At 40.3% G+C, this 17,032-nt stretch overlaps 2 protein-coding genes and 1 long non-coding RNA gene across 5 annotated transcripts in view; all 3 read left to right on the top strand.

Moving 5' to 3' along the window:
• The window catches only part of LOC102206518 (uncharacterized), an 8,327-nt gene extending 2,296 nt beyond the window's left edge, over positions 1-6,031 (top strand). The window contains exons 2-3 of one of the 2 annotated variants that reach the window (XR_312066.1): positions 5,658-5,745; positions 5,833-6,031. This is a non-coding gene — a long non-coding RNA (uncharacterized LOC102206518). Of the gene's footprint in view, positions 1-5,615; positions 5,746-5,832 lie in introns of both variants that reach the window. The other variant, XR_001290536.1, reaches the window with a different exon arrangement.
• Positions 6,032-7,311: 1,280 nt separating this feature from the next.
• On the top strand, positions 7,312-9,655 carry LOC102205940 (blue-sensitive opsin). Of its 2 annotated transcripts, XM_005746372.1 has the most exons (5): positions 7,312-7,811; positions 7,927-8,095; positions 8,181-8,346; positions 8,614-8,853; positions 9,413-9,655. In XM_005746372.1, exons 1-5 carry the CDS (start codon positions 7,433-7,435, stop codon positions 9,512-9,514), a joined length of 1,056 nt encoding a protein of 351 aa, XP_005746429.1. In that variant the 5' UTR covers positions 7,312-7,432; the 3' UTR covers positions 9,515-9,655. The 2 variants fall into 2 exon arrangements, with proteins under 2 accessions (XP_005746429.1, XP_013769672.1); XM_013914218.1 differs by lacking the exon at positions 9,413-9,655 and having other exon boundaries at positions 8,614-9,397.
• A 3,827-nt stretch (positions 9,656-13,482) lies between these two features.
• Positions 13,483-16,503, top strand: LOC102205659 (blue-sensitive opsin). The gene is made up of 5 exons (XM_005746371.1): positions 13,483-13,995; positions 14,471-14,639; positions 14,765-14,930; positions 15,129-15,368; positions 15,922-16,503. The coding sequence occupies exons 1-5, from the start codon at positions 13,617-13,619 to the stop codon at positions 16,021-16,023; spliced, it is 1,056 nt and encodes a 351-aa protein (XP_005746428.1). The 5' UTR covers positions 13,483-13,616; the 3' UTR covers positions 16,024-16,503.
• The last annotated feature ends 529 nt before the right edge of the window (positions 16,504-17,032 follow it).

Below are 17,032 nucleotides of genomic sequence, written 5' to 3'. Positions count from 1 at the left end.
TGTGTCCAGGGTGTGAGGGGTCTGTGATGATTTTCCCTGCCCGTTTCCTGGTTCTTGAGAGGTACAGATCCTGGATGGAGGGCAGGGGGGCGCCAATGATCCTTTCTGCTGCCCGTACAGTCCGCTGCAGTCTGCTCCTGTCCTGTTTAGTGGCTGCACCATAACAAATTGTGATGGAGGAGCACAAGACAGACTCAATGACCGCAGTGTAGAACTGGATCAGCAGCTCCTGTGTCGACTGTACTCCCCCAGTTGTCTCAGGAAGTACATCCTCTGCTGGGTCTTTTTGAGGATGGAGTTGATGTTGGTCTCCCACTTCAGGTCCTGGGAGTTGGTTGTACCCAGGAACTTGAAGATCTTCACAGTTGACACTAGGTTGCCTGATATGGTGAGGGGGGGCAGAGTTGAGGGATGTCTCCTGAAGTCCACTGTCATCTCTACAGTCTTAAGAGTGTTCAGCTCCAGATTGTGCTGACTGCACCAGAGTACCAGCCGCTCAACTTCCTGCCGGTATGCAGACTCATCTGCAAACTTTAGGAGTTTAACAGCCGAGTTCTTGGAGGTGCAGTCATTAGTGTAGAGGGAGAACAGTAGTGGTGAGAGGACACATCCTTGAGGGGCACCAATACTGAGGGACCGAGTTTCAGAGGTGATCTCCCCCAGCCTCACTTGTTGCTTTCAATCTGTCAGGAAGCTGGTGATCCACTGACAGGTAGCTGGTGACACGCTGAGCTGGGAGGGTTTGGAGGAGAGAAGTTCAGGCACAATGGTGTTAAAAGCCGAACTAAAGTCCACAAACAGGACCCTGGCATAAGTTCCCGGGCGGTCGAGGTGTTGCAGGATGTAATGCAGCCCCATGTTCACTGCATCATCCACTGACCTGTTTGCCCGGTAGGCAAACTGCAGAGGGTCCAGCTGGTGGCCTGTAATGTCTTTCAGATGGGCTAACACCAGTCGTTCAAAGGATTTCATGACCACAGACGTCAAGGCGACAGGTTTGTAGTCATTCAGTCAGAGTAAAGATGGGAGCCAGCTGTTCAGCACAGGTTTTAGTGCTGTGATTTATATACGCGTTTAACTCACTGCTGTCATATAAAGAAAATTTTTTAAAAAAGAAAGGAAGAACAAACAAATTAAAAACCAAGCCACTTTTATATACATGACTGTCTTGAGCCAGCCTCCATTTACTTGTATTTTATTTCCAAGGAGCCAGTTGATTGTTTGTTAACTCGCTTAACACGAACCTATCAATTATTCAAGCATAAAAAATTGCACCTAACTCAAAAAATGAAGCAATGTTGTGTCTACGCATAACGAAAAAAAGCTCTATCACAGTGTGGGGCTGTATTTCAGCCAGTGGTGTTGGGGATTTGTCAAGACTGATCTAATTATGAACAAAGAAATGTTCCATCAGATTTTGATCCATTATGCAATATAGAGACCTTACCCTCTGGAAAGAATTATTTTCAGGATGATGATATCAAACGCACTGCCAGCGTAGTAAAACCATACCTGGATAGAAAAAACACAGTGAAACACCACGAGTCATGGATTGGCCTCCCCAGAGTGGGGAGCTCAACATTATTGAACAGAACAAAAGGACGCCAACATCCAAAGAAAAGCTTTGAATGTCCTTCACGAAGCCTGGAGAACTATTCCTGAAGACTTCTTAAAGAAATCACAAGAAAACCTGCCTAGGAAAGTTCACAGTGTTTTGAAGAATAAATAAAGTCATACCATTGACTTTCAAGCCCATCAGAATATAAAGAAATGAAGGATGATTCACGAGTTTTGCACAACGCTGGAAATGACCATCAAATAGGCTATAAGGTCCAACTACAGCTGCACACTCAAATAGGTCCCTTTGTTTTTCTGATCAAACCTAAAATGAAGAAAATTGCCATTGATGCAGAAAAACTAAAGAATAACTATTCCTCATATTGTGTTTGGTCAAGATTGTTTTTATTTTGAAAGAACTAGAAAGAAAGAAACTACAATGGTAAAGCCATTTCAGTGGACATTTCATGCGTGCCGCAGGAAAGGGATTATGTCTCGGAAGTCTCAACAGACAGATTGGAAACTCGTTAGGGCCGTCATGACGATAATGATGAGATAAAAGGATGAAAGCTTCCTAGAAAGCCAAGCACGACCTCTGCCTAAAGAACGAAAACAAAGGAAATAGCAGAGATCACGGAACACTTGGAAAAATACTCTTGTTCACGTCTTGCTGAGTGATGGCTACACATGCTGTACTGTGAAAAATCTTGATCAGTGTCACTGTATTTTTTATTGTCATTATTATTATCGTCATGTTTAGATTTTAACCAGATTGGGTCACGAAAACACAGCACATATATATTTTTTGTAGTACATACTGACATACTGTCCATGTTTCTCATACATGAGCTCACCTGGATGAGTACAGCAGACTGAGAAAGGTCAGTGGTGCTCAGATGCCAGTAATTGTTTACACTCATTAAGAGTCTTAGATAATGGCAGGAGAGCTGAGCTTTCAAACCCTAAAGAGATCATGATGTCACTCAAGTGACACGGATCAAGGATTTTGAGCGGGATTTTGAGAAGGGATTTTTTTTCCCTCCCACCACTACAGCAGGCTGTCTGACTCATTCATATTCATATTGTGCCCACATCTGTGAGGTTGTTTGGCTTTATAAACTTATATTCAGGAATTCTAAAGGTAAATAATCTTGTAAAGGGTTGATTTGTCACAGCACAGAGTTGTCACAAATGATGAGCAAGGTTGTAAAGTAGGAGTTCTATGCATTTTGTTATTTAAAAAGAAAACATCATGCACCAGATTGCACATCATTTAGTTTTTTGTTCACACATCCTGTGATCGTCCACAGATCTTCACTGAGCATCTTCAGAACACGTACCTAAATGTTTTTGTTTTCTTTTTTTTCTACCAAATGCTTCATTTTAGGGACTTGCACGGAGGGTCACACCAGTGTACAAACACAGTAACACAGTGACAGGAACAGCGTCACATCCTTGATGGTCTTACATTTACCCTCTGTTCTAAATGGATGTTATCTTAATTGCTTTCCTAATCACACACAAAGCCATATTAACCTGATGAAAAATGACAACAGTGACAAAGAAAATGCAAACATGGGCGCTGGTTTCATTTAGGTATTGGGGTGGAATAAACCCAGTTACTTTTATTACAGCCACTACATTTCTTGCAGTCTGGTGAGTTTGTATGCACCATTTGCACCTTTTCAATAGGCGGTGAGATTTGTCATTATTATTATTTATGGGAAAATACAAAAATCAGTTAATCTCCGACTGGAATGCAGTGGACTGAGGACCACTTTTGAGTCAAAACACATCTTTTAGGTTTACCTTGTTGCTTATGAAAGAGTCTGGACAAAGGAATTATCCATTCTATTTCTTAGCAGGCTACTTTTGTGCCTTCTGTTTGGAATGGTAACTGCCTAAATGTACATCTATCACCTGCCAATAATATCCATCCATCATCCACCCACCCATAGCCCATCCATCTTCTTTGGTTTGAATTTAAGGTTGCAGGGGCTGAAGCCTATCCAGCTCACACTGGGCAAAAGGTAGAATACCCTCTGGACAGATCACTAATGTGTTGCAGGGCAAACACAGAGAGACAGACAACCATTTACCTCACTTCATGTTATTGTCCCAAGTAAAGAATCTAGGGGTAGAAGACATCTACGGCAAATAATTCTGGACCTCTCATACGCTAAATTTCGAGAGGATGGATTGGTGGGTTTGTATGGTAGTCTGAAGCTGGATGGCATGCCACCTGGTGGAGACTGATATTATTTCTTTATTGCTGGCAGAAGCTCATTACAATGGCATTGCCCCAAATAAAATGCCTCATAAGGAAATGACAGCAGTCTAGGGAGCAAAGTAGGATACTTTTTTTTAATGTTCTCAATGCTTTTATTATTTAAGGTCCAAAACTGAACCGTCACAGGCCAGAGCAGGCTGAGCTAGGTGGGCATAAGAGGTGTTTGTGTTGAAGGCACAGGTGGAGGATGTGCAGAGATGATGGCAGGGTGCTAACCACCAACATGTACACTAAATGTGTTTATGACCTATTTTTGATTAATTTTATTTTTAAAAAATATACATATACTATGTACAGCAGACAGTCCTTAGAATTCTCATATGTACTTGTACTGTATGTGTCATTCACATTCACAACAACATCTGTCAAATAAAGACAGCAGTCTGGGTCAAGTCTTTGTGAAACTCTGGCATTAGTTGTCTGATTTAAGGTTGGTCCAAATGTCCTTTTACAATAATGAGATTGCGGGTTTACTTGTTACTGTTTAGGAACTTACAGCTTTAACAGCTAAAGCATTATTTTACTGTAAAAGCTTTATAATTACACAAGATGTCTGCTAAATAATAAGCAAATGTATGCAAAATTTCAGAACCTATACTTTGACTTCTTTTCCTATTAATTTGCACTCATTGCATCAAATGTCATATATGTACAGTATTTACAGCATTAAAACAATTATATATTTCTGAAATCGAGCTGAATTTGTGAATAGTCTTTCTTTTATAGTGTTTCTATGTGGGGAAAATATCGTCATTCACAGTTACAGGTTTGACTTGTAAGTCCACAGTCTATATTTGTAATTTTGTTGATATTTAATATATTTAAATTCCTGGAGAGTTAATAGGAAAACACTGTTAAATTACACAGTTTCTTTGTTGTTGTTGTTTTTTTACAGTGAGTGTGCATTTCCACAGTAGAACTCACAAAGACAATATTCCCCACTTTCTTCACCTACTTGTCATGAAGAGACTATCAACATTATATCTGTCCTGCTGTAATTTGTTCTGAAGTGGAAAAAAATGCCCAAACTCTGCCGTCTGCAGAGATCCATCCTCTACATCGGATAATCCTTTCTTGAGCCTGATACGATAATGAAGGTCAAGATCATCCATCCTAATACTAACAGCAAGCAGGTTAATCAAGATCAGACTGAATGTGATTTGCTGTCGTAATAGCGCTGGTACCTGGATTAGCAGATCCCAAAACAGTGTCCTTCCCTCTATAGTGGAGCTAATTGAACCATCTTGTGCATTGGCACTCGCTAACGTGTTTGCTTATCTGTGGAAACATGTTTGTCAGTAGATAGCCATTACTTCATGTTCATTATATTGAGCATACCCTAAAAACATATATTGGCATCTAATTTTTCATTTTTATATTTCTTGCTTCTGGTGATATTCCTGGAGGATTTGCTTTTTCCTTTTCTGGATAAATCCATCAATACATCCAGTTACAGTCATAGGGGTCAAGTCAGCTGATACTGTGAGAGGCAGAGTACAGCCTGGACAGGGTGACTGCCAACTTCAGAGAGTGACAAGATCAAAGTTACATAAAATTCCAATTAAGACCTACTAATTAACTTGTCATATAGGTTTTTGTTATATGGGGTGAACTTCCTGAGAAAAGCCTCACATGCACAGTAAGAACAATTCCACAGAGGAAGGCCCCATGCAGTTTCAAACCCACAACCCTCTTAATGCTGTCGCTTACTTAATGAATAAATAATTGTTTAATCATTGAATTAATTAAGTATTTAAATGTTTGACAGGCCTGTAAATGTATTCCCACTCCCTCTGCTGCTTTACTCCAGCACACCTACAATAGATGCTGCATCACACAAAAACTGCCCCATTCCTGTGGATGTGGAGAAAATCACACATACTACATACTATGCAAAGGTAAATTTTCTGTAATGAAACAAGCAGATGGGTGACTTGCTGAACATGCAGAAGCCATGTAAGTCATCTTGTTTTCTTACTTGACAGGCAGCAAAGACCCAAGCTGGATCTGCGTCCACCCTGAAGCCCAACAACAAGGTGACCAGGATGGTGTTGATCTTTGTGCTGGGCTTCCTGACATGATACATCTCAGCTTTGCTTTTGTACTTGTGAACAACCACCATCAGTCTTTTGATTTGAGATTTGCTTCTATAGTGTCTGTCTTTTCCAAGATCCCCTGCAGTCTTTAACCTAGTTGTCCATGTTGTCCTTGATAAACAGATCTTTAGGATCTCCTGCCAATTTTTGGCAAGCACAAAAGAACAGCATGGACATCACGTGTCTCCACATTCTGGAAACTTGCTGTCTGTAGAAGTCCCTATCCTTTCCATAATTAAAAGATCTCAAAAATAATATAAACTAACAAACAGGTTTAAATTAAAATGTCTTATTAAAGCAGCTGCAAATGCATCAGGAAACAGCAGCTTATATAAATAAACTATAGAAACAGAAATTTTTATCAACATCTTTTTTTCAATGTTAAAAAAAAAACTAAATAAAGATGCTGAGGATGAGCAGAAATAAGGATGAAGACTCCTCAACATGAGTTGGACCTGCTTCGAGTGGAAATGCATGTGATTAGGTTGATTTTTTATAAACTGCTGCTGACTGGCTGCATATCATAGCTGTATTTTGTTAATATTCACATACACACCAAATTGCTGAGGTTGTGCAATTTTGTTTTTCCTGTATGAAATAGTCTACAACCTTTTTGCCCATTAAAATGAAATAAAGTTAGAAATAAGAAAGTGTTGAGCAAGCTAGTTTAATAGTTCTATTTTCCTCCACTAACTTTCTTCCTCTTAAGTATGCTTATGCACATCCTCCTCTGTATTGGATCGTTGGGACGACAATGAGCAAATTCTGCGATTAACCCGCCAGCTTAAATCGTACCACAGAGTGTTACCATAAAACCTTCAATCTTGCATGCTAGTGCAACAAAGACGCTCCCTTAAGCTCAGTAAAGGCAGCAAAATGCCAGGAAGGTAACACAAAGCTTGAGTTAAATCCCCATGCAAAATAGGGTGTAATCCACTTAACAAGAGATTATCAAATATAATGTGATTGGAAACCAGATTAGCAGGTGAAGACCGGCAGGGAACTTCCTTAGGAAAGAGGGATTAACCTCTTTAACCAAGTTTGGATGCCAAAAACATATCTAGGTTTGCACAGATTTTTGGAAGTCCAAATATGCTTGTGTTTGTTCCCAGATTCAAATACTTGTTAGTTCAGATATCTGTCAAATAACCAAATCTCAGAATTTAGCATCACAGCACGCAACACAGAACTGGAAACCACAGAAGCATCAACACCAGTTAATAAAATGAAAAGCTATGAAGGCAATTAAATTAGTCAATTAATTACGTAGTCAATTAAATAATCAATTAACCACTTTATAGCGATCAGTGTCATGAAACCCTTTATAAACGTCAATACGACGCACACAGCCAATAAAGACAAGAGACGATAGAATTCCTAACCGCACAGCGTTCATGTCTGCTCCTTAAATTTATTATTTGGCAGAGCCTGCGCGATACCTAATTTGAGCCGTAACATCAGCAGGAGTACGTTGTTCGAAATAAGCAAAATGAAGGGTAAACGTGATATGGAGCTGCCAGAAGACTTCTGGATACCCGTCAGCCTGGACACAAACAACATCACGTCACTTAGCCCTTTTCTGGTTCCACAGGACCACTTGGGGGATACTGCCACCTTTTACGCCATGGCAGTTTTCATGTTATTCGTATTTATTTTTGGCACTTTCATCAACGCCCTTACCATTGCATGCACCATCCAATACAAGAAACTTCGATCTCACCTCAACTACATCCTGTTGAACTTGGCAGCAGCAAACCTTCTTGTGTCCACTGTGGGCTCCTTCACTGCCTGCTGCACTTTTTCATTCAGATATTTCATCTTTGGTGCGCTAGCATGCAAGATTGAAGGTTTCATGGTAACACTCGGTGGTAAGTCATTGGCTGCAGACAACACTGTAAAAATCCGTTGTAGCCCATCTCCCTTTTAATAGACTTATTTATGCTGATTTCTAGAGGGAGTTAAAGGGTTTTCCTGTCATTGCAGGTATGGTAAGCCTGTGGTCCCTTGCTGTGATAGCTTTCGAGCGATGGCTTGTGATTTGCAAGCCGCTCGGTAACTTTATTTTCAAGCCCGACCACGCTATAGCCTGCTGTGCATTCACTTGGTTTTTTGCAGTATTTGCCTCAGCTCCTCCACTGTTCGGCTGGAGCAGGTAAGCAACAGACACAACATACTTCAGAAAATCAGCTGGCAACACAATGCATTTAAGTAGAACGTGCTTCTACTTTTCCTTGCAGGTATATTCCAGAAGGCCTACAGTGCTCCTGTGGGCCAGACTGGTACACCACAAACAACAAATACAACAATGAGTCCTATGTGATGTTCCTGTTCTGCTTCTGCTTTGCTGTTCCTTTGACCACGATTATCTTTTGCTACTCCCAGCTGCTCATCACACTGAAAATGGTGAGACAAAATGAGATGGTTTTGGTCTACTGAAATTATTCTCTTGATGACTGAGAAACATGTATACTTAAATAAATGCTGTCTTATATCCTATCAAAGCCAAGATCTAACAGGCCAGATCTACTTACCATTCAAACTGACACGCTTAGTATTATTAATATCTGCAAGATCAAAGCACAACGTAAACTCTTCTATTTATTCACATGACTTGTGGTTTTTTTCAAAGTAACCTTTCCAACATGACCCTGATCAATCCCACATTAACAGGCAGCCAAGGCCCAAGCTGAGTCTGCCTCCACCCAGAAGGCAGAGAGGGAAGTGACCAGGATGGTGGTGATTATGGTGCTCGGCTTCTTGGTGTGCTGGATGCCATATGCCTCCTTTGCTCTTTGGGTTGTGAACAACCGTGGGCAGTCATTCGATCTGAGATTTGCGACTATACCGTCCTGTTTCTCAAAGGCTTCAGCAGTCTACAACCCTGTTATCTATGTGGTCTTTAATAAACAGGTCAGTTACATGCTGTGCCGAGTAAGTACTAAGTTATTTAGAAGCAAATGGGTTGTCTTCTCCTGGTTTTTAATACACCAAACAACATGTTTTAAAGTTATCTGATGTGCCGGAGCTTTGAATCGATGCTCTACTTTATCTATGTGTATCTCACTACTGTGACTCTTTTATATCCAACTTAAACAACATGTTTGGTTAATTTTTGTCCCATTTAGAAGGAATGTAAATAAAAGGGGTTATAGGTAGGGGTAATCTGGGGGTCAATGGCTCAGTTCCCTTGCTGTGACTCCGTTAGAAGGTAGAGCAACAAGTCAGTTGTTGGATCCCTGGCGACTCCAGTCCATACACGTGTCCTTGGGCAAGATGTTCGTGCTTTGAAGATGTTTTTGGTGCAAAAGTCTACTAACCAACCTATTTTCTTAACTTTATATAGGCTGTATCATATCTTAGCTGTGGTCCTAAAGCTATAAATAATTGGGCTGTTTTTATGCATAAAAAATATGATACTTTATAACTTTGCACAGGAGATTTAATCTACAAATATGTTTTTCCCTTGCAGTTCCGTACATGTATGTTAGCGATGATGGGGATGGGAGGAGGTGAGGAGGAGAGCTCAACAACACAATCGGTGACTGAAGTTTCCAAAGTCGGGCCTGCTTAGGCAACACGTCAATGCTCGCTGATTTCTGAACTGTAAATTACAAAGAATGTACATGTATTTTATCATATGTAAAAATGTCATGATTTAAGTAGGAATAATCTGCAAAATGAAAATACAAATAAAAAACAGACACAAAATCTTTACTGAATCTCTGTGCTTGACTGAAAACACGTTTTCACTTGCTCTGTGTTTTTCTCCAACACTTAGAAGTTGTTAAAAAGTGCACTATGAGAGTATATTATAGTGTGCTATATAAAAGTATTTTTGTTATCATTTTAAATGTGATATTTATTAAGCGTGTGATTAATATGTATTTGCACTTTTATTAGCGAAATGTTTTTGTCTTATTGTCTCAAACTTATTTCATTCAGGTCACTCTCATGCAACCAAAATACAAAATATTATATTGTTCAAAAAGGTGTTTTATAACATAAAAATCTGTAGTTCACATAAGCACCATGAGCCATAGTCATATCCTTCAGCCATCTTGGTATTTTGAAAGTGGACATGATCAGTGAAGGAGTGGGCATGGCTGAGACACTGATGGACATCGGATACACATGTAACTGCAACGTGACTGTTCAGTTAGGTAGATCTGTTCTTAACCTTACCCTCGTTTGTCATCCTCTCTGACTCTCAGACCACAGTTTAACTAACATCATGTTGTCTTTCATAAGACTAGAAAAACAACTGTGACCATGAATTCTTCAGAAAAGTGCTAGCGTCAATCACGGGAGCTGTGGGATTTTTCGCAAAAGACTTTTATGCAAAAGGACTTTTCAACCAGAAGTCAGTGAAATTACTATGTTTGGTCAACTTATCCAAACAAAGACAGGGTCACAGTGTCTGCCAGGTCTCTGTCACCAGCAGCAAAAACTAGCTGTCCACCTGTATCAATTGTCACCTTATAGGTTTGGAAATGAAAAAAACAACAACCCCAAAACAAACATAGAATATGGCCTGGAAGTCCCAAGGTCAAAATGGAAGATGCCCTCAAGGGTGGTGGAGAATGACAGAGCAGTGGGACTTCCAGATACAGACAGACAAAATGGTGGCTCCAACCGAACATAGTGGTTGTAGACAAATAGAAGAAGATGGCCACAGTGATAGATGTAGCGGTTCTGAATGACAGCAACATCAGGAAGAAGGAACACGAGGAACTTGAGAAATACCAAGAGCTCAGAGAAGAGCTTGAGAAGATGTGGAGGGTGAAGGTATCCGTGGTCCCAGTGGTAATCGGAGCACTAGGTGGCTCAAGCAGATCCCGGGAACAACATCGGAGATCTCTGTCCAGAAGATCGCAGTCCTGGGAACAGCTAAGATACTGCGCAGGACCCTCAAGCTCTCAGGCCTCTGGTAGAGGACCCGATAGGATAGACCGCCCCCAGGGGCGGGAGGAAGATTTTTTTTTTTTGATGGGCCATCCTGCTTAGTTAATATTCCCTAGTCAGCTATGTGTCATCACACAACCACTGAACTAAAACTGAAAGACACAACCAGCGTCTTTCAGTTGGGGCAAGCAGGGCTAGCAGTGCTTGTTTTTTGTGTGCAAGCTAATGCAGCTTCACTGTAAATGGGTTGAATTCGATGTTTAAGGGGGATCTGCGTGTGCTAGTCTTAAAATATGTCAACTCACATTAAAAATTTAAGAAGAATGTGGGTTTTTAACAAGACACGGTGATTAAGGATTAGTCTGAATAACGAGACTAAACAATGTGAGTGAAGCGACTCTACTTCCTCTACAAACTGAGAAGCACAAGAGATTCAACCCCCATTATGTGCATCTTCTACAGAGGCACAGTTGAGAGTATCCTCACCAGCTGCATCACTGTGTGGTATGACTCCTGCACTGGGTCCTGCAGGAAAAAAATGACAACGGGTAGTGAGAGCAGCGGAGAGGATTGGGGGGACCTCTCTTGCCTCCCTCCCCAGGAGATCTACTGCGCGTGCCTCATCCGGAAGGTCCTCTCCATTACAAGTGACTCCACTCATCCCTTCAACAGCTTGCTGCCATCAGGAAGGACACTGAAGAGCCTCTGGGCCAGACTGAGAGACAGCTTCGTCCATCAGGCTGTCGAGATGCTGACCATCTCTGAATCGAGAAGGGGGGCCCAAGGGTACATCTTTCGCCATCTTTCAATGCTGTGATTGCAGCCATTCCCCAACTCTCTGTGAATGGTACTCATGGCCATTCGAGAATCTGTGTATTGGATTAGTAGTCGTTGATCAATGGTCATAAGAATTTGCATTCTAACAATCATGGAACTAACCCCCCAGCCCATTGTTCATTCAGTGGTGCTAGTTTAATTCGCTGTGCAAATGTACTGTTTATAAGGTTGGGGAAACCTGCAGTCAGCTGAGACTGAAGAAGTCACTTGGATGAGTGACAAAACGTTTCTCCCACTGAAAATGTCCAGATGAACAGAATCAACCTTTTGGAACTTACCTGGATGATTAAGCATGCATCAAGACATTATTTTATTAATATTTTTGAAATGATAGCAGCACAAATGAAAATTTTTGCAGCACAAACCAGCACAAATGTAGCACAAATGTTTGACATCATTTTTCTTTGATTTGGGTAATGTGGGGGGGCTGGTTGACCTTTGACCTTTACATTTTCATTAATATTGTTAAAACAGAGGCAGCACAAACGACAGTTTTAGCAGCACCAAGCAGCACAAACATAGCACAGTTGATTGACACCAGTTTTGTTTGATTCCATTAATGTGGGGGGGCTGGTTGACCTCTGATGACCTCTAGAAATCAGCTGTATAAAACATTTACTATGTAGTAAAAGTAAAGGTTTGAGAGTAGGATGAGCAAGTATTTTTTTTGCATGGCTTCTAAAAGTGAGTCTGTAAGTTTGTTACTCAATGCAAACTGCCAAAATGGAGTTTACAGGCAGAAAATTAAATATATACAATACACAGACTGGTGATCTGTCCCTATTGTAGTTGGGACAGACTCCAGTCACCACCTTCCTAATCTAGAATTGGATAAGTGGAGGAAAATCAATGGATGGATGGATGGATACCAAGACAGTCCTGACTCATAGGTCAAGTACAGGCAGATGCTTCATCCAATTAAGATCTGTGGAATTTGAATGCCAGGTCAACAGCTTGAACTTTTTGTTTTGTAACTCAAGCCAATCCTAAGATGTTTTTGTGACAGTACCTACTCCAGGACATTGTCCTGCTGGGTCAGACTGCTTCCAGTGCTGGGGGGAGGGGGGTCTGCTTGTTCTGGAACAAACAAAAATAACATCCACATAAACACCAAAATCCAATGGTTCAAGAAAGTTTCTGGCAAGATTATCAGTGTTACAGACTTCACCTGTCAGTGGTTTAACATTTTGCCTAGAGCGGTGTTCACTGCAGTGGAAGTTTATATAAACTATGCTGTCTGAAGTGGTGACATAATTAAGAGGTCACAGAGGAATGTGATATCCTCGGCAGGGGAAGAAATTTGATCTTAAAGGTTTGATAATGTTGCCAATCAATAGAGGGAAGACCCCCAAAAAGAGACCAATGACTCATTCAAAGGACCTGTAACCACCAACTGTAAAGTAGATCTGATGAGTAGTTAGCAAGATAAGGGATGAAGAGACAGATAGAAAAACCTTTTCCATAAGTCTGATTACTCCTTCTTGGTGAAAAATAATTGTGCCAGAAAAAAGGAGTACTGAGGGTGAGATGCATGCACTGACCTCTTGGAAGTCCCTGTAGATCAGATTATATGGTTCACAAACACACTGCCCTTACACTAGGATGTAATGAGATGATCCTTGCCAAGTCTGGTAATGCGATAGTAATCTGTGTATTAGCTATTGGGTAGGGTATGTTGTTATCGGAATGCAAGGAAAGCTTTAAATCCTGTCCTTTAGCCAATTATGTTGAGCCTCAGCAATCATCAAAGTTCCTATAAATGCCGCTGTTAACTCTGCTTCAGACAGACGAGCATCTCAGATATAAGACGGAGGGAAAAATGAAATCTCTGAGTACTATTTGAAATTAGATGCAGTTTATTTGAAGCCTTTTAAAGTGTTTTTTTTTTTTTATATTTTAGATATAGATTTTGATCGCAAACTCCATCTAAGAAAATGAGAGGAAATCGTCCCACTGAGTTCCCAGATGACTTCTGGATCCCCGTCCCTCTGGACACCAACAATATCACAGCCTTCAGCCCATACCTGGTTCCCCAAGACCATTTAGGAAGCCCGATGATCTTTTATTCCATGTCAGCATTTATGTTCTTCTTGTGGGTGGCCGGCACAATCATCAATGTCCTCACTATCGCATGTACTGTCCAATACAAGAAGCTCCGGTCTCATCTAAACTACATCCTGGTGAACATGGCTGTTGCGAACCTCCTCGTCTCCTCTGTGGGCTCTTTCACCTGCTTCATCTGTTTTGCTTTTAAATACATGTTCCCTGGTCCAATTGCATGCAAGATTGAAGGATTTACAGCAACTCTTGGTGGTAAGGAGCATAATTATAGACTTTGTTAAGTAAGAAAAAAGGATTACATCATGCATCATATTATTACACTCGAATTAAAATGATGCGTGTGAGAGATTTGACCTATGCCACTTTTTGTCAACCAAAGCGCTCTCAATAGGGATTTTTTTTAAAATCTGAACTGCAATAATAATAATGATAATAATAATAAGCTATTTGTTTTTCACATGACACATAAAATCCATATTGTGTCCTTATTTGTAGGAGAAATAGAGCTATCACTGTACTGGTGCCAGTATCATTGCATACCGTATGGTACTATATAAAGCTAACTTTATTTTGAGCACCAAAATGTTCTTTTTTTCAAAGAATGCCACATAAGGCACTGTTGTTGTTAAAGAAGTTGTTGGTTATGTGCTTATGTGAGCCAATATATAAAAAGCAGCTGCTGTTTCTAAATATTCACGTAGTTATCGTTATCTTTGTCCTCTTGCAGGTATGGTTAGCCTGTGGTCTCTTGCTGTGGTAGCATTTGAAAGATGGTTGGTTGTGTGCAAGCCACTTGGGAACTTTGCCTTCAAGTCCAGCCACGCTATAGCATGCTGTGGATTGACTTGGGTCTGCGGTCTGAGCGCTGCACTTCCACCTCTGTTTGGATGGAGCAGGTGAGTACATATAGATTAAGCACTTTATAATTCATTTGCTGTAACCTTGATGCAAATGGTTCTCTTAGGGCTAATAACATATGTATACATATACCACAGCGGAAAATAATTGTTTCTCTTTCTAGGTATATCCCAGAGGGCATGCAGTGTTCCTGTGGCCCAGACTGGTACACAACAGGCAACAAGTTTAACAATGAAACCTACGTGATGTTCCTCTTCTGCTTCTGCTTTGCTGTCCCTTTCTCCACCATCGTCTTCTGCTACTCACAGCTGCTGTTCATGCTGAAAGCGGTAGGCAATATGACATTGGTTAGCAATTGTCGTATCCTATGTTTAGGGCGATTGTGTTGTGTTTAGTTTTGTTTATTAAAGAGAAATACTAGAAGGCAAAGCAAACCAGGGAAGGGGTGGGAATGAAGGAAAAATATATTTTTATACTTACAATTTTCCAGTCTGATGCTGATTCTGACAAATGATCTGTCTCAAAAGGCAGTAAAGGCCCAAGCAGAGTCTGCCTCTACCCAGAAGGCAGAGAAGGAAGTGACCAGGATGGTGGTGATTATGGTGCTGGGCTTTCTGGTGTGCTGGATGCCATATACCTCCTTTGCCATCTGGGTTGTGAATAACCGTGGGCAGCCATTCGACCTGAGACTGGCCACCATTCCTTCCTGTTTCTCAAAGGCCTCCACAGTCTACAACCCAGTCATTTACATCCTCCTCAATAAGCAGGTAAAAATCTTTGGCAGCTCAAAGTGAAATAAATTTAACTTAGCCTAAATTTGAATCCATTTCACTAAACTGAAGCTTTGCTTAGTTTAAGCAGGGTAACAAACATGGATCATCAGCTTTGTGTTTTGTTTTGTTTTTATTTGAGCTTGTGACTGAGTTGGCCACGGACGCCCCCTAATGGTGGCTTTTAGAAAATACAAAAGGGTTGACCCATCCTCCAAGACAAAATCTGACAGACAGTTGAGCCTAAATAAACATGGAAAAAAAAGAAGACACTCATTTATTGTCAATTTTCATGAAAATGTAAAAAAAAAAAACATCAAGAGGGAGTAAATAATAAGTTACCGCCCTCCAATCACGCTGACTTTTGTTGTGCCAGCTTTTGCTTTTATCCATCACTGCTGGTAACATGCTAATGCTGCACTGAGTGGTGGTCTGTGAGTCCCCTCCATCTCCCCTGAGACACTTTAATGTGACTAAGATGGCTTTTTACAAGGACTACTAAACAGATTAATAAGAAGTGACCAAAACCTTTCTCTTTGTTCTCTCTTAGTTCCGCTCGTGTATAAGGCAGATGCTGGGAATGAGCGGAGGTGACGATGAAGAGTCATCAAGTCAATCCACCACTGAAGTCTCTAAAGTTGCACCTGCATAGGTTACTCGTGCCCAATTTGGACAGCTCGCATACTGAACATAGCACAGAAATGCTAATAATGTGACAAACGTATTTTTGCTATTGTTACAGATACATAGTTTTATGCAGTAAAAATGTTTAACAAAAAGGAAATAAATTTCATTGATGAAGCAACTATTTGTGTCTTTAAAAGGCTCATCACTGCACATAATGATGGACATGATACTAAAGCATACCTTTTTAGCATTAGATTTTATTTTAACAATCTTGTTTTGTTTAGTTTTTAGTTGTTTTTTTTTTCCAGTATAACATTCAGGTCATGAAAACCCATATTAGGTTTCAGAAATACTTACAGTATGATAGAAATATGTGTAAATATGTTTGATAAGTTGTGCTGCAGTTATTATAGGAAGCCCGAAATAATATATTTGTTTATCTTTTTAATGTGTAGTGGTGTAGTGCAAGAGAAAACCAATAAACTGGACACAATGTTGCTGCTTATATTTACAACATTTACTGCTCCTGGATCAGCTCATCACATAGATGGGCTCGTGGGATCAACAGGATATACTTGAGGTAAAAGGAAAATCCACAAATGCACATCAATGTTATTGAAGTGAAGGAAATGGTTCTAGTTTCGCACTTTAGTTTAGTCTTTCATGGTGTACTCTTTATGCAGAAACACAAACACATGCACACACCTAGCAAGCCTGTAAAAGTTATTGAGTGAAGACAAGTACAGCAGAAACACACTCCTGTAAACATTCACATTGAAATGGAAGTGGGAAAAGAAAAGAAAAAAGCTTTAACAATGATGCAAACCAACCTCACTCTTCTGATTTATTCACAGCTCATGGATTTGTTTCATAGCTTCTATTTATAGATGCTCAGAAAGCAGCATTTATCTCCAAGTCCTTGTTAATATTTGAAACCCTGCATCAATCACAGCTAAATATGGTAAAGAAAATGGTTACATTTATTTTCAGGACATTTGTATGCAATTCAAACATAATGCAAAAGCCACATTACA

This window comes from Pundamilia nyererei, unplaced genomic scaffold, assembly GCF_000239375.1.
Source record: "Pundamilia nyererei isolate P.nyererei 1_Seehausen unplaced genomic scaffold, PunNye1.0 scaffold00178, whole genome shotgun sequence".
NCBI classification, from domain to species: Eukaryota; Metazoa; Chordata; class Actinopteri; order Cichliformes; family Cichlidae; genus Pundamilia; species Pundamilia nyererei.
This window is presented reverse-complemented; position numbering and strand designations above follow the sequence as displayed.